The 23227-nt window shown below is 35.1% G+C and overlaps 1 protein-coding gene across 6 annotated transcripts in view; it reads left to right on the plus strand.

Moving 5' to 3' along the window:
* PAM (peptidylglycine alpha-amidating monooxygenase) overlaps nucleotides 1-23227 on the plus strand; it is a 111130-nt gene that overhangs the window by 85787 nt on the left and 2116 nt on the right. For 2 of the 6 annotated variants that reach the window (XM_066569855.1, XM_066569856.1), the window contains exons 16-25: nucleotides 1751-2056; nucleotides 6806-6935; nucleotides 11954-12070; nucleotides 12573-12645; nucleotides 13975-14182; nucleotides 14868-15068; nucleotides 17736-17854; nucleotides 18832-18931; nucleotides 20315-20368; nucleotides 22713-22925. In XM_066569855.1, the coding sequence (XP_066425952.1) occupies nucleotides 1751-2056; nucleotides 6806-6935; nucleotides 11954-12070; nucleotides 12573-12645; nucleotides 13975-14182; nucleotides 14868-15068; nucleotides 17736-17854; nucleotides 18832-18931; nucleotides 20315-20368; nucleotides 22713-22925 (1521 nt within the window). The remainder of the gene's footprint in view (nucleotides 1-1750; nucleotides 2057-6805; nucleotides 6936-11953; nucleotides 12071-12572; nucleotides 12646-13974; nucleotides 14183-14867; nucleotides 15069-17735; nucleotides 17855-18831; nucleotides 18932-20314; nucleotides 20369-22712; nucleotides 22926-23227) is intronic. The other 4 variants (XM_066569857.1, XM_066569858.1, XM_066569859.1 and 1 more) reach the window with 4 other exon arrangements.

The raw sequence follows: 23227 nt of genomic DNA on the forward strand, positions 1-23227 counted from the left end.
GGTCTCCAGCCACAGACAAAACCAAAACATTTGTTTTGTATGGCATTCATTTAATTTTTAAAATGTTGGGGAAGAAAAAGCCAGTGTAGAGTATTTTAATACTAAATGTTTCCTTAGTAAAGGAAATTTCAGCTAGGTTTCTGCTTCAGCACCAGTTGATGGTTGCTTTAGTAATTAAAAATCTTTCTCAGATATGGTTTGTATCCAAAACTCCTGTGATATTCTTTTGAAATGTTTGGATTTGTTTTGAATCAGTACTTGGACTTGTTAAATGACAGTATTAAGATAATGGAATGCTCTAGCTTTAAGAATTGCATTGGAAGCAAATAACTCCTATTTGTTGTATAGCTTAATGATTTTGTCTCTTCTCTAATTTGCTTTGTTAATATCATTGAAATTGTCCCTGTTACTTCAGTAATTATTTTCTGACGGACTGTGTCATATGGGATATTTCATTTCCAAGGGCAAGGAAGGCAATTCTACTCAAAATCATTGAACAGGGACTATTTAACAACATGACAGATCCTCTAAGGATCATTTTCAAAGACTTAATTTTCTCTGTCCCAGGCTGTAAATGATGATTTCTGGTTCTGAATGGGCTTTTTTGGGTTTTGATTTTTTGTTTGTTGCAGCGGTGGGATAGTGTTTGTTTCCTTGTTTATTTCTTTGGTTTGTGTGGAAGCTTCATTATTTATAGTTTCACCTTTCTAAAAATGTTCTAGATAGCCTGTCATAAAATAATACAATTTTAAAATTACAAGTGATTTGTGTTTGAAATAAAAGGATATCTACTTTCAGTAATTCTTAAAGTACATTGAATGTCTCTCCACTCAAATGATGTAGTGGTATTTAATAGAACTGATAATAGTTTCAGGCAGCCAAGATACTTGGTTAAGTATTAAGTATTCCCCAACATTTTTTTAAGTTCTGTTTTCATGGTATTTTGCTGTGAGCTATTGGTCTGGAATGTACTGAAATGTTTCTTGAATACCTAAGTTACAGTCATAACTTTATTGCTAACAAGCGCATTGAGAAGACAGTTTTTCCTCCACTGCCAGATGATATCATTAATAAGGAGTGTTACTATTTGGAGAAAAAGAAGGAGTATAACCCAGACTGAATAAATAAAAGCAAATTTAATGGATCATGTCTTTTCTTTTACTGTGGGTGTTACGGAATCTGCTTGTAAATGGGAAATTCAGTATTCTTACAGCTTAAGCTTCTTATACAATGACAGACTTCAAAGAAATATGTTTTTAAAAGTTTCATGATTGTCTATTACTGTCTTTGTAAGTGAAAAATTTTATAAAACTGTAGAATTTTTCCCTTTTTGATTTATAACTCTGCAGTAGCCTGGCAAATCCAGATAATTCCATCATAAGTATTCTTCTACTGAGATGTGTACACTTTTTTCTTTCCCTTTTGCTTTCATTTTCCCTTCCTCTTTTTCTCTTGTTCCTTGTTCCCAAGAACATATCTCCAGAGGTGATGATTCCTTGCTAGAGTGTCAGGTAAAAGTGAGCATCTGCATGTAATTTAAAGTCAGTAAGGATTTGACTGTATCTTTTCATACTAGAAACCTGGCTCGTTCAGTTCCTGAGGCTAAAACAGTTCCTCTTTGCTACTTTTGTCAACAACTGTTTGAATAACTTTGTTACATTATACCTCGCTGAAGCCTTCTAAAACTACTCGATCTGTTATAATTGGTTTATTTTCTCTTTTACTCTTATCTTTTCTCTTTTCTGTACAGGTGATTTCTATTCACTCCTTTCTAAGCTGCTAGGAGGAAGGAAGGAGGTTGTACATGTGCATAAGCATTACCCTACAGAAAAAGCAGAATCAGATCTTGTAGCAGAGATTGCTAATGTAGTCCAAAAGAAGGATCTTGCCAGAGAGATCACAAATCATGATGAAAGGGACAATACTGTTCTTGTGAGAGACAGAACTCAGAAATTCCACAGACTAGAGTCTACCTTGAGGCCACCAGAGAACAGACATTTCTCTTTACAACAGTCTAAACATGGTGAGGGAGGCTGGGAAAAAGAACATAAAGGAGGTGGGTTTGGGTTAATTTTATACAATAAAATGCAATGCAAGAGCTGTGATCCACATTAGCAAAATCTGAAGGGAATTTCAGTGGAGGCTTGGAAGTATTTTACATGACGTTCTTCCTAATTACTGAAATGTTCTCCCTCTAATTTAAAGGTATTCCACTGGCTTCCTTTCCCCCTCCATGTGTGAAGAAATAATGTGTGCTGATGGCATAACACTAGTACTTCAGTACAGTATTATTTTCTACTGTTACGACTTTTACTTAATGATTTTATATTGTTTATGCTAAAACAAGGTACACATAGGATATAGTAGTCGCAGGAAGTGAAGAATTTAAAACAAGTAACTACTGTAAAATGGTTACTGGAATAATCAATACATTTCATGGGTTTGCTACTACCTTGATCTGTCAGATACACAATTTTATAAAATTTATTGCTGTAATTCTATTAGATATTTTTCTCTCATTCAGAAAGAGTGGTAGGTAATCCTGAAAAATTCTTCAGAAGTAATATTTTCTGCCTATTGATTTCAAATTGGGCTTGACTCTGCAAATATTCTTGCACAGGCAGTTTTATTGTGCTAGAAATATAATTTATTCCCTTCAGGTTTCTATGACAGCAGAAACCATGGAATTAATGTGTTTGTTTTACTTGCATTTTGGTCTCTGTGATATTGACTGTTCTTAGCCTTACTTGCTAATGTGGAAAGCCAGATAATGCAGCATGTGATGAGTATCTCATAAAATAAGCTGATATGTGTGCATGAAAGCCATCTGTATCCATAAACTGTAGCCAAACATTCCAGCTTTTATGTTGTAACCACCTTGATTGATGTTTCCAAGTACTTTTGTACACATGTATGTATCATCCATCAACCATGTGATTTTTATTTCAGTTCATAATGTTAACATGTATTGTCTCTGCTTATAAGTCCTGTGTTTGTATTTAAAAGAAAACCAAAGATGAGGACTTGCCAATGTTACATTGTGCGATCCAGTTAAATACGAGCCTATCAAATTATTGGCAGAGGAAGAAAAAAACAGGTGGAATGTTACTATATGCCTGACATATGTGTAAATCATAAATAATTCCATAAACCCGACTGGAATTAATGTTTGGGAAAGTAATTTGGATAGCATTTCCTTCATGTGGATAGTTCAGTTTAGACTAATAACATGTGGTGCATACAAACAAAGAAGAAAATTCCTTTCTATTTTCACTGATCTAGAACAGGGAATGTCAGTGAGCTGAATAAATGGCTCAGTTTGACATAGCTTTTATAGCATGAATTCTAACTACAGAAAGTATTTTCTTGGATATGTCAGTAGCCATATATTCATTTAGGGGTAATTTGTTGGTGGGGGACTAATTAATAAATGAACTTTCAAATTATGCAATTTTGAGGTATAGGAAAAAAGGAAACTGACATTTTCCTAATAAGCATTTTTGGGGTGTTTTTTTTATGTTTGTAATACCTTTAATTACAGAATTCCTGACCTGCAGAAGCTGTCAATACCATCTTTTGGTAAAAGAACTTTGTAGCAATAAAGTATTTAAGCATATATTTCGTTTCTTTTTAGAGAACTATTTACATACTTAAAACAAAATCTTCTGTAAGAAAATTTTCCTCCTCAGGGGAAGAAGTAAAGTTGTCTTGATTTAATGAAAAATTTATCCCCTTTGTAAAACATTTACTGAATTGAATTGAATTGAATTGAATTGAAAAAATTCTCAATTGTCTTAGGGCAAGACTCTGCTATTAAATTAATTTCATTTAACTGTTTAAGAATCACCAGTATTAAAAGAGTTTAATATTTTTAGTCTTGCAAATACTCCAGTTTTTAACGTGTAATTGCCCTGAAATACCAAGTACCTGAAATACCAAGTGGCTAATACAGTAAGTAAAGTTGTTATAAATGTTCAAACTTTATACTACTGCTCTTCCTGCACTGTGGTTAGCTTGTTAACCTAGACCAGTCAATAACCTGTCACGTTATTTAATATCACTGCAACTAGTACAGTGATATTAAATACCTTCTAAATATGTCAAAGAGTGTAATTCTCCAATTTTCAAAACTCCTTTGTGCATCGCGTAATTAAATTTGTCCAGACTTAAATCAGAGTGTTCTGATGGCAGGGAGTGCTACATGACTTAAAGTTTGCAAAGTTAAAAGCTAGAATGGTCTTCCAGGAAATTCTAGATATTAAATTACATCAGTAAATACGGCTTTAATCTTTCACTTCTTTAGAGACTTAATTGCATGTTCTAAATCTAGGTAATTCTTCCTTGTTTTCTTTTTTTTTTAATGAAAGGAACTACTCCAAGTTGAAAACTAGAAGATCTAGTACCTAGTTTAGAGATCTCATTCACAAGAAAACTGGTGATCTTGTTTTTTCTAAGTAATCATAAATTACTTCAATGGGGAAAGTAATTTTCATTAGCCTCATATGAAACTCTTCCATGGACCACTTGTAGGAAAATAAGTTATAAGTCTTAGATAAGGAAGTCTAAATTTAGTGAGTTTTTGTAAAAAGCTAGTTGCCTTGAGATAGACCTGTATAAAGGACTTTCAGAATGGACTGAAAGGAAAAAGGAAAATACAATACTAATAAACAAATTTTGGAAACATGTGATAAAATCTAAAGATTGTATTGAGGCTAGAGCTCTTGTGATTAGACTGTATGTCACTGTACATTCATTTTATTGTTTCAGTCTATCAGAAATCTTTTATTCCTTTAAGTAGAAACATTTTCTATTTTAGAGTATGTGTCTTCTGAGAGACTAAATAGATGCCAAAATAGAGGTCCTATGTTTTGCCTTTTATTTTTTCTAGCTTTTTTAAAAAAAGGCTCAGAGGCCTCTGTAGCATGAAACATAGACAAGCTTTTTGGAGTTTACCATAAAGGGATGTTGGATGAGCAAGTGAGGAAGCAAACACTCAATTTCCATTCTCTTACTCCTTCCAAAATCCAAACTTCTGTGAATATACCTGGCATTACACCTGCTGTGATCAACTCAACTCTACAGAAGTATGAATAATTTTTTGTAACAGCTTTTTCTTTAGCTTGCAGCTTTTGTTCAGCTAAAATTTCTACAGGGCAGGATTTCTTGTTTTGGAAGTTTCTGATTACTCTCCTGGATACACTGCAGTTGCTGATAGCTTGCTTGTAGGATTCTTTTAGGGAACCTACTCTAGCTTATGATATCGCAGTCTAAACAGGTAAAACATCTCCTAGTCTGCAGTAGCTTTTCAGCACTGCTTTCATAATTTCTCTTGGATAGGTTGTAGAGAATGATTTTCCCTCCACTTCATTCCTGTTGTTCCTCCTCAGACAGCAGCTCTTCCAAGTGAAATGCAAGAGGAGGGTATTATCAGGACAGATGGGTTGCACAGGTGGCTTAAAGATTTTATAAATGGTTTCCCATTAATTTTGCCTTTCATTGGAAAATCACTTCCAGGTGAAGGTGAACCCTCTCAGACTCCTTGGGTGCTGTGTTCTAAGGTCTGTGATCTGCCTTCTTTCAAAGCAGGATGCCTTGACACTTTGTGAATTTGGAAATCTTTTTTACCTGCCTAGATGGTAGTGTCTGGTGTTTAGGATCAGAGCAGAACTCACAAACTTTACATGAACTGAAAATTGCAAAGTAAAGTGTGGTTACCTTCAAACACACTGACTATTAGTGAAGTGGCTCCAGTTTCACATAACTTCAAAGAAATTGCTTCTGATTTGCCATCAGTTTGGCTCTATAAGCCTACATGCTAATTATGCATTGTAGAAATACCTGAATTATGCTCAACAAATCAATTTCTGAAAGGAAGCAGTGGTACATTTCCTAACATGTAGAAAAAATTTTAGAATTTTTTTGGTTTTTATTTCTTTCTATTTTATCAGAATTAGTGAGATCTCTTTCACTGTTAAATTTTTTATTTTCTGATAATCTAGTTCATTTGTCTCTTAATAACTGCCAGAGCCACACAAGAGCAATCTCTTGCAAATAGTATTTAAGTAGGTGATCTGTGAAAAATTAATCTTTGCAGTCAACTTTCCACCACTTTTCAAATATTGAACAGTTTGCACCTTTTATCCTTCTCAGTCTGCTTTTATGTAAGAGAGATTGAAGAGACCATACTTTTATCTTTTTAATGTTAATCTCTAAAACTAAATTTCTCTCCCTTAGTTGAGTTTTACAGTTTAAGACAAGTACAAGAAGTTTTCTTTTCTTAGTGTTAAAAGCTTTAATAGAAAAAAAAAGGCATGATTCACCTCTTTCACATTTCATTTAGTGATTCATGGTATTTATGTATATGATTAATGGTATTTATATTTATATATGCATTTTTTAATCAAACACTGATAGTTAATATTTAAATTTTCCTGCTGATTTCAATTGTATATTTTTGTAATCTTTCAGTGTAGAAAGTATTTACAGAGCTTCTAAAACTTCTAGAGTATGTATCCATGTATCCTTATAAGTTGGAGAAAAGAATGGAATCAAAAGCAGTTTTGACATTTCTGTTATCTATACATAGCAGGTTGCCAGTGCTTGTGCATGCTTTATTATGTTAAAACTATGCTTGGAATTGAATTGCAATGCATTGAATGGAAATACTGCATGTAAGAAAATGTCCATGTAATTCCCAATAGTCTGCACCAAATGCCAGTTAACCATATTTGGATTTTTTTAATAAATTTGCTACATTATTATATTTTTTGGGTTTTCATATTTATTTATTTATTTATTTGGTCAGATTTCCACATAGAAGAGGTTGTGGAGTGGACTGGGTTAGACCTCAAACTAGGCCAAGTTTCTGGGTTGGCACTGGACCCTGAAAATAACCTAGTTGTCTTCCACAGAGGTGATCACGTTTGGGATGAAAAGTAAGTAGAGGCCCTTCCCGAATGGTGAGTTAGAAAGTTGAATTCCTGTGTGCTGTTTATATACCTTCTCAAGAAAAGACAGCTTGAAGTTCTTTTTCCATTTAAAAATTCAGTTCTTTGGCTGAAAGTGCCTTTCAGAGAGTCAGAATAGAAATGGTGACTGACAATTCAAGATGATGAGTTATTAAGTCTTTAGAGAGTAAGAATGTGTCTCCGGGGAAAAGAACATAGTACATTAGGTCCTTAAACTGTATGACCACGTTAGTATGATATTCACTGAGATTAATTATCCTTACTTTTCCATGTCTCTTAGCAGGAATAATTAGCCTGGGTGAATGATGTTTTGGTATGGTATACTACAATTAGTACTTGGGTTTAAGGCATGCAAAGCTATGTCCATTCTTCTTTGTGTTTATTTACTAAAAAAAGGGATTGTTACAAAGTACTCTTTCAAAACAAACTTTATTCTACTCATTTGATAAAATTTGCTTAGCATCACTCAAACAAAAAAATGTCTGAACTCTAGAATGGTGGTCCTTCTAGTGTTTGTAAAATTATATAGTCAGAGGTATATTATTTTAAGGACAGAACATTGCAATAAAGAGTACTATCTTTATTTTTACAGTGTTCTTATGTATTTGATTTTTAAAATTGTATATGTGTTTATATGGATACTTTTGAAATTGCAAGAAATACTGGGAGAAAGTAGTACAAGCCTGTAACATGTTATGTGGTACCATTTCAAATATACGCTTTAAAAAATGTCTTCCTTTTATTTTGTCCTCTTTTTAAGCACCTGTTCTCCATATATATATGTGTGTGTATATCTATATAGCTATAACACTAAAGGGTACGGCTGTTTTCAAATCCTGAATAATTCATTTAAAGATAACATCATGTCTGAAAAATAGGACAGTATTCTGAACATTATGATAACAAACTATGCTTAGACTAGTGTTTCATAAAAGAAAATAAGTTATTGCAGTTTTAAGGTAAATAACAATGCAGCAGATAAAGCAATCATTTGTTTCTCATATGCGTCAGTGATATCTCCAGCTCAAGTGTATATAAATGCAGACTAAATGATGCATTATACAACTTGTATTACTCAGACTTCAAGTATTGTGTAAAAGCTGTTTTTTTATCCTCCTACTCAGGAACATAAGTGCTGTTCTTTGTGTCGTTGAATAACGAATTGTAAAAATATTTGAAAATAGGCTGGTCCTTGTAACGTACATATTTTTGAGTATCTGGCAATTGAAGTATACCAACAATCCAGAGCACAAAACTTGAATTCGAGATCCAGCAGTGTTGGGAAAGCCTACAGGTTTTAAACAAAACAAAACAAATTCCCTAAAACAACAGGTGTGCATGATGTATCAACCATGTTGAGAGACAGATAGAACTTCAGCTTCATTATGCTGTGGCTGCAGAAGAAGATTGGAGTTGTGATATGTAGTCTAGAAATCCATGTATGTACCACCAGTGCTCAGTAACACATGGCCTTCCATAAACATAACTAATCATTAAATCCTAGTTCTTGAGGGGTTTTATTCCTAAGTCTTACTTTTTTTCTTCTCCTTTTTGTGGAGCATAGTTAATCAATGTATAGGAAATCTAGTGTTGATAGGGACCCTTAAGTCAGTTGAACTAGAACTCTATAGGCCTTTCATATAGAGTATGATGATTTGAAAATGTATTTTGAAAACATGCCTGTTGTTAAGCTCTTGTTTCACATCTTGTCGCATGGAGAAGAGTCATACAGAAATGTGCTCACCCAGTCAGCCTTCCCTTTTTACTTTTTTTTGGGTACATATATGGGCATTAAGTTTGAGGTTGCTTTCATTCATTGTGATGAAAAAGGAAGAAGTAATGGGTGTTCTCATTTTTCAAGGAAAAAAAATGGTATTTAGAAGGGGTTTATCGTGACAGTTGTATGGAGGAGGCATAAGAAGTTAGCAGACTTTTAAGTTAACTTTTATCATTAGCTGCTGCAAATACCCAGTTAATCAAATATTCCTTACCAAATTGTAAACATAAATCAATAGACTGAAAGCCTAGAATTTATTTTCTGTTTCAATGCTTCACCAGCTTAGTATAGAAGCAAATAAAACAAAAACAATCTGTGCTGTTAAGCTTTGCACAAATGTTTCCAATGCATTAACATATGCCACAAAAGCTGGATCCTCATTCAGTTTAATATAGCTGGTTGAATGATCTATGCTGTTGCAAAAGGTGACTTCAGTCTACTTTAGAGATTATGCAGTGACAAGCTCTGTAATACAGTAGCAGTTTTGCAGTGGCTGCTGTAGCATTCCTTCAGCATATGATTTTAAAAAAATAATCCTCTTAAATAATTAAGGTTCTTCTACAGCATGGTCTCTTCAGTTTCAGAACAGTCTCTGCTGTAAGCAGCATGTATTGTGTGGAATATAAAAAATTAAAACTATTCAGCTGGCTAAGCAGTGAATCAGCTGGAAGTTATTTTGTATTTTGTGATGAAAAATGTGTGCTATTTATCCAATTTACAAAGAACTTATTAGAGAATATCAGTTATATTCTTGTTACTGCATTCTTATCAAGGTAGGCAGGCTGAGCATAGTATCACAATGGTAATGGATATTGTTCAAAAATACACCTCAGGTTTGTGCTTTCAGAGGTTATGAGATCTGGTGGTCTGTCTAAATTTACTATGTTGCCCACAAGAAGGATACTAGATTTAGCAAGAAATCCTTTGCATTAATGGACAGCAGGGGAGGGATGAGAAGTAAGAACATAAATGTGGAATTACATTGGAGTTTAAAATTAGAAGTAGTAGATATGCAGTGGATTTTACCTGTCCTTCAGTATCAAAGTGCAGAACCTATCAGGAAGCCATGCTTTAGAGCAACATGACTACTGTGTTTAGTTGTTCTCTTTGTGCGGTTTTGGTCTTGCTGCTTTTAACCTGGAAGTAGTCAGCATTGTTTGTGTTCTTATATATCAGTTAAAACAAAGGAACATTGCCTGGAAATTAATCTCAAGCACTGGGAAGAAAAGAGTGACTGTGATTTTGTAGCATTCTATCATTCTCCTAGAAAAGAAGTTTGACAGGGAGAAGATGAATGGGAGATCACTCCCATAAACTCAAGTTCAATAGAATTTCTCTGCATACCATACAATCTCTTGTTTACACTGAAATCACTTAGTTCCCAGAAGAGCTGGGCATAGCAGGAAATACTTAGGCATCTAGACAGCACCATTACTAAGAACTAAAATCATAACAAGGGAAACCACTAATTGTTTTAAGTAGTCTAGATAGTCAGTTCTGCAGATACAATCATGTTTTCGATGGGGTTTGTTTTGTACAATAGCTACCATCACTTAGATTCTTTTCTTTGATAATTTGTGTAGATTTTCTGCAGTTATCTATGTAGATTAAAAAAATAATATTAGTCCAATCCATCCATTGTTGATGCTACAGTTTGGTAATCCATAGCTAGAGCAAGCCCTTATGAGTGTTGGACTACTTTTAAAATTTCAAAATTAAGAGAACTTGTCATGGCAGATTACTGACAGGAATAGTAAAGAATATAACAGCACCTGCTTGAATAATATTCAAACAAGAAAGTACAACACCAGTATAGGCCTTTGTGTGTCATTACTATTTATCCATTGTCTTCCTCTACATGATGGCAGAACTCTGGGGAGAGTTTTAGTACCTTTCACCTTTGGTTTAACCATTCATAGCCAAAAGGATTATTTTGGCATTAGATAATATTTCTACCAGAAATTCAATAGTTATAGATAGTTACTATATGCAATGACAGTATCTAAATACTATTTTCTAATCATAGCATATGCAGAAACCTAAACACATTCTGTATTGATTTTTCTAGTTATGTTTAAAGCCAATATTGCTTTTCCACATTAAAAATTCTAGACATATAAATATTTAATATAATGGAGATGTGAAACTGTTGGAGCTGTACAATACATAGTTTTAATGGCTTTATTCAAAGCCTTCTCTGTGACTACAACGTATATTCTTGTTTACCAAGTAGCATCAATCATGGCTGGATTTCTCTTGGGATCAACAAATGGATTTAAAAATACAAAGTGGGAGCAGGGAATGGGTCTTGTATTCAAGCATTTTTCATTCACATCAAACACTATGCTCTAACATTTAGCCTGAAATGTTGTTCAAAATATTTTACACTCTGTTTACCTTCACTAAAAACTGAACATATATTTTAACAGGTTAGAGTAAGAGCCAATGTCTCTGTAAGGATACAGACAACTATATTTTTATTTTTTGGAAGCTTATGATAATTTCATGCCTAGTAAATGTCCTCTAGAAAGTTTATCTGATTCTTAATGTATGAAATAGTGACATGTACAAATGTTTTTTATTCATATATTCCATGTACCTTGAAAATTGAGTGCAATTTTGTGGGATGAGGAGGAATGCACATAATATCCTATAGTCTTGTGTAAGCACACTGTGAAAAGAATAAGAACCATAAGAACTGAATCTTGTAGTAGTAAGCTCTAGCAAAATACTGAAATGCATATGAAAAAAGAAAAAGCAGAAGACACAAACATGCATAAACTGCCTTAGATGGTACAAAGTATACCTGGTCTTACTGGCAAGTATGCCCTGGTGATTCCCTATATTTTTTTCTTAGGCTATATTGTTGAATTTCTAATTTCTGTGTTGCCATGACAATGAAATTATTAAACAAAATAATTTGAAAAGGAGTTTTTACTTACTTGCTTTAGGACTATCTTTAATTGTTGCTGTGTTGATTTGGTGCTCCTTTAGTTTAGAAGTCATAACCTCAGTAGGAAATGCAGACATACAACACTATTAACTCTTACAACTATACAGTGATGTTATAAGGTTTATATTTAAAGAAAGAAAAAGCCAATAACCCCACACTGGAACTGAACTACGAAACTTGGCTTTAAGTTGTGTCTATATTGTTCATCGGTAGAACCTTCTAATACTGGCTTTCTATTCCACTCTTTTTGTACAGTTCTTTTGACAGCAAATTTGTCTATCAGCAAAGAGGCCTTGGACCAATTGAACAGGACACAATTATTGTCTTGAATCCAAGTAATGCAAAACTGCTTCATTCCACAGGCAAAAGTCTGTAAGTTGGGGTTTTTTTCTCTTACTCATTGAACTAATATTTCCATATATTTTATGCCAAAGAGTCCCTAAACTATTTTTTTTGTTTATATTATGTTTGTGCATTTATATACAATTGTGTAATTGTAGCCTAGCTTCAGGTAAATAAATAAACAAAGTCAACAGATAATAAAATTAATTTGCTATCTCTATTACCTCTATTTTTTAACATTTCATATAATTGCTTCTACCAGCGAGATTAATAGAAGTGAATATTGTACATTGTACTTATAAATGCTAAGGCAGCCTGAGTGAGATATCTGAGATCAACTGAATTTCATACCTGAGACACTATTGTCAAGAAAATTCTAAGCTGTAAAGCTGTATTTTTCATTAAATGCTACATGTAGTTAGTATGTACAGCGTTTGTTTTTGATCTGTAGATAAAAAATGAAATCTTCACATCTATATCATTCTTCCAGGAAAATGATTTTAACTTCATTCTTCTACATTTGTGCTTGCAGATTTTATTTACCACATGGCTTGAGTGTAGATAAAAATGGTAACTACTGGGTCACTGATGTAGCTCTTCATCAGGTACGTTTCTGAAGCTTTAGTATCAGGACCATAACATTTTGCTAAAAAGTATTTTTATTTTCCTAGAGATTTGACATATATTGTTTATCTAGGCCTGTTTAGAATAACATTAAGAATGTGCCTACAGAAATTCAACCCTGTGCACTTCATGGAATATAGTTGTGTTGAATAATTTGCTACACGGACATAGCATAGAAGTAGAAATAATTGTGTCATAGACTCAGACCATAGAATCATGGTCTGAGTTGGAAGGGACCTTAAAGATTATCTCGTTCCAACTGCCCTGCCATGGGCAGGGACACCTTCCACTAGGCCAGGTTGCTCAGAGCCCCATCCAACATGGCCTGGAACACTTTCAGAGGTGAGACAGCCACAGCTTCTCTGGGCAGCCTCACCAGTGGCATCACCAACCTTGTGGTAAAGAACTTCCTCCTAATATCTAATCTAAACCTACTCCCTGTTTGAAGTCATTCCCACTTGAATGGGGAATTCTGTCACTACATAGATCTGTAAAAAGTTCATTTTTGACTTTCTTGTGGGCTCCCTTCAGGAGCTGGGAGGCCACAATTAGGTCACCCAGAAGCCTTTTATTCTCCAGGCTGGACCGTTCTCTCAGCCTTTCCTCACAGCAGAGGTGCTTCATCCCTCTGATCACCTTGGTGCCTCCTCTGGACTCTCTCCAACAGCTCCATGTCCTTCCTGTGCTGGGACCCCAGAGCTGGAGGCAGCTCTGCAAGTGGGGTCTCAGCAGAGCGGGGCAGAGGGGCAGAATCCCCTCCCTGCCCTGCTGCCCACAGGGCTTTGGATGCGGCCCAGGACATGGTTAACCTCTGGCTGTGAGCACACATAACCAGCTCATGTTGAACTTCTCATTAACCAACACCTTCTTCTCATGGCTGCTCTCAATCCCTTTTCCTCCCAGCCTGTGTTTGTGCTTGGGATTGCCCCAACCCAGGGGCAATCCCAAGACCTTGCACTTGGCCTTGTTGAATTTCACAAGGTTCTCATGGAGCCCTCTCTCCAGCCTTTCAAGATACTTTTGTAATTTTCTGCTATGTCTTTTGCTTATCAATGCAGTTAAGTCTAGAAAGTGAAACTAAATTGTTTGCTTTGTAATGACAGGGAATTTGTATTTTAAGCAGATGTTTCCTAGAATCAGGACTATTGAAAAGCTAATAATAAATATTATGGTCAATATATTAAGATTATATTTGGTATGTAAATTTATTTTATACACAGTGATAGGAGTTTTTCCCTAGGCCACCTGGGTCTTTGGTTTCACCTTCCATAACTAAAACCTCTTTTCTTTTCATTTTGACTGAAAAAAAGGTTTTCAAACTAGGAGCCAAAGACAAAGAGCCATTACTGACCTTAGGAGTACCTTTGCAACCAGGCAGTGACAAAAATCATTTCTGTCAACCAACTGATGTGGCCGTGGACCCAATCACTGGCAGCATTTACGTCTCTGATGGCTACTGCAACAGTCGGATTATTCAGTTCTCTCCAAATGGACTATATGTGATGCAGTGGGGAGAAGGTACAGTCAGGGCTCTTGGTACTTTACCCATACTGCTGTTACCATGAGCTCATCATGAACCACAAAATTGCTGACGTTGCTAATAATTTTTTTATTAATTTCTATAACTGAAATACCTTCCAGGCCCTATATAAATTTCAGCCTTGGCCTTGCATCCAAATTTTGTCTTGGCTTTTTTTACAGCTACTTGTAGTGGTTATATATGTACTAAAAATAAAAAATGGGGGTTTGTCATCTTGCTTTCAGAATAAATATTGTCATGCCCTATTTTGTCAAGAAAATATTCTGACTTTCATAAAGCCAATTTTTTTTCTTAAACATATAAGAAAGGAATAATTTTTTGCCAGATTTATGCTGTGATTTCGTCTATTTTAAGTTTTATGAATAATATTTCTGGCTGACTCAGATTTATGTGTCGCTGTAACTGTGCTGAATATTCTCAGGAAATTGCAAATTCTAAATTTGGGATTTATAAAGAAAACAAAATAGGCTACTTTGAGTTACCTACCTACTTTGAGTTACCTACCTAACTTGAGTTACCTACCTAACCTTGCTAGGAAGAAAACAAGCTGACCTTAATCTTTTCCCAGGGTTACATTGCATTATGTGGTATACTACTGTTTCTAAGTAAAACTGATAGTTTCAGTGTGTACTTTAACACAAATTTGGGGTTTTTTTATTGCAGAGACTTCTCTAGGCAGATCCGGGCCTGGACAGTTTTGTATCCCTCACAGCTTAGCCCTGATCCCTGACTTAAGTCAGCTGTGCGTTGCAGACAGAGAAAATGGTCGAATTCAGTGCTTTAAGCTGGAGACTGGGGAGTTCACAAGAGAGATCAAACACAAAGCATTTGGAAGAGAGTTATTTGCAGTTTCCTACGTTCCAGGTAATCTTTTTTCTTGTTCTTCATATTTCAAGTAGTTGCTTTGTGCCAGGATGTCACATTTCCTGAAGTGCTATTGTGTTATCTTGGGGTGAATATTACTTATCTTCGAGAGTAGTCCTGATGCAATGGAAAATTTGAGAACTACCTGTTTTCCTGCTTGCAGGTGAGGGAAGCTTGCATCTATTCTCTGTTTCTAAAAAATGACTGATTTCTGCCTAAATGTGATATCAACAAGTAGACAATCCTGCTGCTTCCTGGTGACTGCAAAGTTAATCAGTAAATAATGACATTATCAATAATAATATTTCTAAATATGCATTTTGAACTCCATTGAAGAGAGCAAAATTAAGACCAAATGAAGAGTTTTTGGTTTCATGAAACCAGAGAACTGAAAACAAGCAGAAAACATTGCAGTTTTCAATATCACAGTCTGGTTAACAATTACTATATTAAGTTTTGGGATTCGATTTTAAATACCGATACTGAAGGTAAGGTAAATGTTAAGAACTGGATGAGGATCTTTGGCATGTTGGGCTCCTGACTCCTTAATACCAAATTTAATATCATGTTTCTCTCTTTTGCATCTGCAAGAATGTAAAAAAATGCCGTGCTGGATGAGAGGCTTGATATCTATGTGTCTCTGACAGTGGAAAGAGGCATTCTGAGAGTGTGTATAAGCTTGGATGCATTTTGTAGTAATTCCTCTCCTATTCACTACACATCCACAAACCCTTTATTTAGCAGTTTTAGGAGATAACCTATGGTCTGTTCCTCACAGTGTCTTTTCTACAGACATGTTGCCCACAAGTTCTAATCCCATTTCAAATTGACTTGTATTGTCTGGTTCATTGGCCTTCCACCATTGCAGGGTCCAGAAGTTCATTATCCACTTTATTTTTTTTTTTTAATATAAAAAGTGACCTAGTTTCATTGAGTGCTACTCAATCTCAGAATTTTGGGAGCTGAATAACAGTTCCACACTCCCCCAATCTGGTGCCCCTTCATCTTGCCTTATCCTCTTCAAACCAAAGAACCCCAGCTACCTTAGCCTCTCCCCATAAGCTATTTAATTGCTTCAGCCCCTTGAGTAGTGTATTTGCCTTTCTTTTCCAACATCTTTAGTTTCATTGGAACTTTTTGAGATGCAGAGAGTAAAAGAGCACTCAGTACGCAATATGTGTGCATGCTGTTTTTGCATAGTATAGAACCGTCCCCTCCTCATTCCTAATTCTCCTCCTCATGATGCCAGACATTCTACTGAAATTTTGTCTGACACTGTACATGGAAGTGGAGATTTCAGGAATCTTTTAGGGATGGCTTAGAGATGTCTTTCCTGAGCTGAAGCTACCAGCTCCAAGTTCAAACATCATATAGGCATGATCCAGATTATTTTTTTGGAAGAAACGTCACTTTACATTTGTCTTTGCAGAAGCTGTTTTGTCATCTGTTTAACAACTTATTTGTATAAAAAGTCTTTCTGGACTTCCTTAGTATCATGAAGCTTTTCACTTCTCCGCAGAACTCAGTTACTTTCCTCAGACTGCTAGGTGTTATTGTTTGCCCCATTTTTCAGCCATTGATGAAAACTATTCAATAAAATTTCTGACTCTGATGACTTCAATATCACACTATTCAGATTTCTCTGTCCTGAAGAATTTTTAGCTCTGCCCATAAGCTAAGCTCTTTGCTTCCTGTTCATTAATGGATATTTTGTTCACCCCTTTGAAAACTCAGGTTCAATAACCTCTGATGCACTTCCTTGTCAAGGGTTTTCTGAAAGCACCAATTTGTCTATAGAACCTGCTTACCTGTGTGCTTTTTCTCCCTGTTCAGAGCTGAGGCACAACACTTAGAGAAGCCACACCAACATGTTCTGAGAGTTCACACTTACCCATGTCTCAGTCTTCATTATGGATTCTATCATCTTACTGGAGAGGGATACCAGAATTGGTAATGTGTGTTCACAGGCACCATTTTGTAGGTGGGCACTACTTCAGCATCCTGGTGGACAAGTGGCTGTTTGCAGTGCTGGGTTACTTAATTTGGCCTGAAGTCTGATTTCACATTTGGTTTCCTTCTGAATTTGAGTGAATGCCATCTAAACCTCATAAATTAATAACCTCCGACTTGTCTTATACCTTGTGCTTCCCGTTGAGTTGTCTCCTCTGATCTCTTTACCAAGAAAAAAAATTGAGTGTTAGAAACTTCCCAGCGTATTAAGCAGAAAAAACTGACAAAACCCATTTCTTTGCCATAGGCCTCTAATCCCTAGTCCCCCTTCACATCTTTTCCTTTTGTGGTCCCACTTACTCCGCAGCTGACTTTCTGCTTTTGATGCATTGAAAGAACTTTCTGCTATCAGGTCAACCACCATAGCACAGCATTCTTGAGGTTATTTTTTAACACCTTCACATTCCTTTTACATTTAAACTATATGTAAAATCTTGCTGGTTCTTCTTATTTGAACTAAGTATGCATATCTTAAATGACAAAGTTTCAGTGAGTTATACCTCACTTAACTTTCCTCTTGTAGTTTAGCTTCTTGTTGAGTTATCTTTCTGTCTTTCTGTCTCTCAGACAACCTTTTTTCATCTAAACTATTACAGTTCCATCTTCACTGCAGTTTGCTATGTGTGGGTTCTTAAGGCAAGTCTAATGTTGTTGCAGGTGGTCTCCTCTTTGCAGTTAATGGAATGCCCTATCCTGGAGAGGCAGAATCAGTGAAAGGATTTGTGATGAACTTCTCTACTGGAGAAATAATTGAAACTTTCATTCCACTTAGAAAGGTAGAGTACTGCACAAAGTACCTGTTACGTATAATCATATATATGAGAACATTGCTAGCATTCTACTTTTCCAACTTCGTAAGAAGTTGGAAAATTTTTTATTATAATGTAAGGTATTCAAAAGGAATTATTTATAATAGTAAATAAAAACACTAGAATTTTGGGTATTAGCTTCTACATGTGGTACACATTTGGAAATTATACTAACTTCTAGATGATTCCTACAGATAATACCTTCAGGCAGGATAAGCCTACTTTATTACTGTCATTACAGTTCTTAAAAGTACATTTAAGAGAATAATGAAGGAATTGAAAGATTTATATATTTAGATGCTAGTAATTTGACAAAAAATAGACCTTATTCCTAAGCAGAAATAATATGGTATATAATAACTGTATGGTTATATCCCTCTTTACAGAATACTAGTGATAAGTTAAGGCCAAATGTTCTTCTTGCAGTACTGTACATTAAAATTGTGGAGTTTTTAACAGTCTCTATATATTGTCTTAGATTAAAGAATGAATGTTAATATTCCCACTTCTTGGTACACATACACTCTTTATTTGCAGTCCAACTTTAAATTATATTGAGAGTTATTTTTTCTGAGTATAGCAAATAGCTGTTTTGCATATGAACTTTAACGAAAATTAAATGTGTGGGTTTCAAACCCAGATTAATTTTGAAAATACGTATTTCAGTGGATAAAGTGGAATGTAATAATATGAATAGAAATAATATTAATATAACTTTTTTTAGCTTTAATATATGGAATAATCTCTATGTCATTACCCCTGGAGAAGGCAAATTAAGAGAAATGGAATTCCTTTCCTTTCACACATTTGGGTTTCACACCAGCACCTGCTGCATTTTCCAGTCTAAAGCAGGATTGAATATGACCAGGCTCGAGTTAGGTGTTAAGGAGGCCTTATGAAAGCATAGACACTTAGGGGTAATATGTTACTGCTTATCTTCACAGAGCTTTGAGATGCCACATGATATTGTTGCTTCAGAAGACAGAACAGTATTTGTTGGAGATGTTCATGCCAAAGCAGTGTGGAAGTTTGCATCTGTGGAAAGTACGTTCTTTTTGTTCTTAATGTCCTAACTTCATATTTTGTACTTTCAGGTCAGTATCACATATCTGGTGCTCTTGGCCAAGAGCCTAGTGGCATAATGAAGGTTTTAAGTGCACTACAAGCTTCACCTGCAGCAGTTGTGTGCTGCTGCTCAGTTTTCATTAGAAGACTGTTCTTCAGCATTGTTGTGTGCTCTATCAAAGAAGAGTCCTGGGCACATGAGTTTATCACAGAAGGAATCAACATGCATTTGCCTTACATATCCATTGTTAGTACTTGCTTAAACAAAAGTGTTACTCTAGTATTTTAGTAATTTTAGTGTATCATTTGCTGAGAACTCAACTGCTTCCTGTGAGGTTATCATGCAGAAAACTCCCAAGGTATAAAATAAAAACTTCGGTCAACTTAAAAATTATATTCATTTCATTGGGAGCTTTCATCACTAGAAAATTAATCTAGTATAATTTGAAGTCCTATTTTCATACAGAGGAAATGCTTGCCTGTTCTAATCTAGTAACCCCCGAGGCAAGCAGCTTCAGTTCAGGGAGAGGAACCTGCTTAGTCAGACTTCAATTTAGTAGGATTCAGAGAGAGTTTTATATAAAAATATATAAAAAGAATTTATATAAATTTATATAAAAATATCATTCACTGCTCCTTCATATGGGATAAAAAAATGTATGACAGACATGAAGTCTTAGGCTTCAGGATGTTAGTTATCCAGTAAGAGTCCACTGCTATAAATGACTAAGCTAGTTATTCCTTATTTGTCTTGTTTATAATTAATGGATTTTCCTTTGGAGCATTTGGTATCAGCTGCTCTTAATAACAGGAGGCTGGACCAAATAAATTGTAATTCTGATTGGATATGTTTTTATCTGCATCTAATGAACTGAACATGAACAATTCTCATCTGTTATTCAAAGAAATATGAGAATAAAAATGTAATGGAATTTATACAGGTTAGATGAGGGACGCCCTTGTATAAAATTTTCTTTTTAGTTTTTGCTGAAGTATAAAAGAGCAGAAGCTATGAAACCCTGATTCAACCAGCCTTTAATTCACTATGATTTTGATAATAAAAAAATAAACAGTTTTATTTTTGCAGGAATCTATGAACCTTTAGGCATACACATAAAATCTTTCTGTTTCATATAAAAGGTGATTATTGCAAGCAACTTACATGAACTGAGCTCTTCCTTTTTTTCCTCTGGCTTTGTGAGCTACTGAATAGTTTATATTGACTCTCCATGGTGAAATTCAGATGTTGATGGGAATGTTTACTGTAGGATTGTACTGTACATTTGAGAAAGCTAGCAGGAAGATGTCACTGAGTGCCTTTCTGAAATATCAGTTGTCCTGAAGAATGATTTTGTTTTACAGAAATGGAACATCGGTCAGTTAAAAAGGCTGGTATTGAGGTACAGGAGACAAAAGGTTAGTCTGATTCATAATGAAAATGAAGGGATCAGTATGTTCACGTAGACTAGGGCTGCTTCTGCCAAGCTGAAGAGACAAAATGCTGACTAGTTTGACCTGTTTTTTGTGCATTCCTATTGGAAGCACTAGAAGGAAGCTTGTAACACTGTTACCTGGTAGATGCTATTTCACAGCCAATCTAAACATTTCATTTCCAGTGATGACAAGTGCTTCACTGTCACAGAATAAAAAATTCACTAGTAGGTTAATTCCATTCTACCATCTCCTATGTTCCAGATTGGTATCTGTGGCAGCTCCCTTAGATGCAGAAATAGCTCTAAAATACAACAGCAACAGTTACTCCCCAGCACTCTCCCCCACTCTACATCCGTCCACCACCAAAAAAAGGGTTATTTGAAATGACAATTGGTTTCTATTCCTGTGTAGTCTTTTAGTACACAGCCTTGTCAGTCACACCATATGGCAAGAAATACTATTTTTTTCTATTTACATTTCCTCCCATAGATTTACTAGATTTTTTGTTTATTTAATCTGCATAAAAATGAAAAAAAAAGGAAGAAGAAAATGAAAGCATGTAGGAACAATATAAGGAGACAGTACACAGAGGAGATTCAAAGGAGTAAAATACCAATTAAGGTAGATGAAAAGTAATTTTAACCATTTGTATTCTATTATGTAGCTCATTTCCCTTTCAGAAAACCAGTACCACATTATGGTACTATTTATAAAGGTATTAAAAATGTTCAAATGTTCTTAACTGGTTTTCTTTGCTTAAATTCAGAGCTTATGTAGTTTTCTTTAGCCATATATACGCAGACAGAGAAAAGTCAAAAAAATCCCAACTGCCAATTGAAAGCATATGGAATAAAGTAGAATAAGGAAGGCTAATGAAACAATGAAATGCTTATTGCCATCACTGTTATCATTTTATTTTCTTTATTTATCATTTTATTTTCTTATTTTTCATTTTATCTTCATTGGTACACCAGCCTACCTGAAGCACTCAAAAGGGAGTGTTGATATTGCAGCATGCTGTATATCTAGGGATATGTAAATGTCTTTTGGCTTTCTTTAGCTGACACTTCTAATGTCATAGAGAAAAAAATGCAATAGTAACACCAGGGTAAGAAAAAGGTTTTAAGTAACAATGTCTAAAACTGTTTAGAGTAGGTAGGCTGAAATTAACATCTTTCAGCCCCCCTGGGAGAAAAGAGCCAATGGACTTTGTGTCATAATGCTTAATAAATGGAGAGGAGTAGCTTGCATTCTCACGCTCCTGGTGACTGTTACTAGTGCTTGTACTACTGTGACATGGGGGAAAATATATAGAGAACTGTAACTTTGCCCAGAGGTGGTGGGAAAGACGGTGGAGGAAAATCTTCCGTAGCAGTAACTACTTCTTAATAGACAGGATGTTTTCATTGTGTCATTGTTATCCTTGTGCTTGTGATAACAATGATATTATTTATCATTGTTATCATATTATTTATCTTTATATCGTATTATTTATCATTTATCAACTGAACCTTTTGCTACTTCTTCAGAGTAGAACATCATTTTAATTTTGATACAGAGTCAAAACAGTGCTGGTTGAAAGTATTTGTGATGCAGCTATTTGTAAAGACATGCTGTTCAGCCTGAATTCAAAGTACATAGCTAGACAGTTTTACTTACTAAAAGTTATCACAAAGCATTTGCAGCATCATAAAGGTTTTTCTGAAATAGTTTTTCTCCTTGTGGGTATAGAGTTAACAAATTACTCAGCAAGACTGAATGCAGTTTTCAAAGCTCTCCAGATTTGTAGAACCAAAATTCCTTCATGGAATGTAACAGTTCTGAAAATTTAACCCTTTGCCACAGTTTTGTTAGAAAGATCTTTAAACTTTTTCTTTGTGTTTATGACAATGTGATGTATACTGGCTTTCTGTATTTTTTGTGGAAATGTTTTTGTCAAAAGGAGATGTTTAATTGATGTAACACCACATGGTTATTTACAAAAAGAACCATGTGATGTAATTACCATTGGGGTAATTTCCTATATTTTAAATAGTTGATACTTTTTAGGACAAAATTGTTTGACACATCTCCTTTCCTTATTTGAGAAAAGGGGAGGGAATCTTTGCTAATGAGTGGTATCATTCAGACTTGCTCTTCCTTTTATTTGGGATAACATCAGCAAAAGCCAAAAATGTCTCTGTAAGAGTTTGCCTTTGTTTTCTTGTTACAAAGCACTTAAGGTATCCTAGCTTGTTGTTTCCTGAAACACCATGTTCTGTTACAGCTGTTCAAGCAACAGCTTGATGTATATGGATTACATATGGAAATTGTTTTCTTTTTAAAGAATCAGAAACAATTGCTGAAGCCAGATTGAAAAACAAGCCAGAATCAAGAGACCCTCTAAAGAATATGGATAAGCAACACTTGGTCCAACAGGCCAGCGGCACTGGAGTTTCCTTTGTTCTTATTACAACTCTTCTTATTATCCCTGTTGTTATCCTGCTGGTAATTTTAGTATTTATTCGGTGGAAGAAGCCAACTGTCTATGGAGGTAACTGTGAGTAACTGCCCTAGAAAACAGGCTCTTATTATTCCAGTTCCAAATATCACTGAAAACAGGAGGGTGAGGGTATGAAGAGAGCAGCTCTCTGTGCCTTTGCCCTCCGGAACAGTTGCAGTGGTGCTGCACGCAAACTTACAGCTTGGCAGGGACACAGCACCTGCAGCCCCCTGAGCCTTTAAACTACCCTCAAGCTAGCACCTCTTCAGAACATGTATCAAAAATTTTATTTGGTGTCAAGGCAAAAACTGGTATCTTGGAAATTACTAGAATAAATTCATGTTGTATTGTCTAGAATT

Source organism: Molothrus aeneus, chromosome Z (genome assembly GCF_037042795.1).
Source record: "Molothrus aeneus isolate 106 chromosome Z, BPBGC_Maene_1.0, whole genome shotgun sequence".
NCBI classification, from domain to species: Eukaryota; Metazoa; Chordata; class Aves; order Passeriformes; family Icteridae; genus Molothrus; species Molothrus aeneus.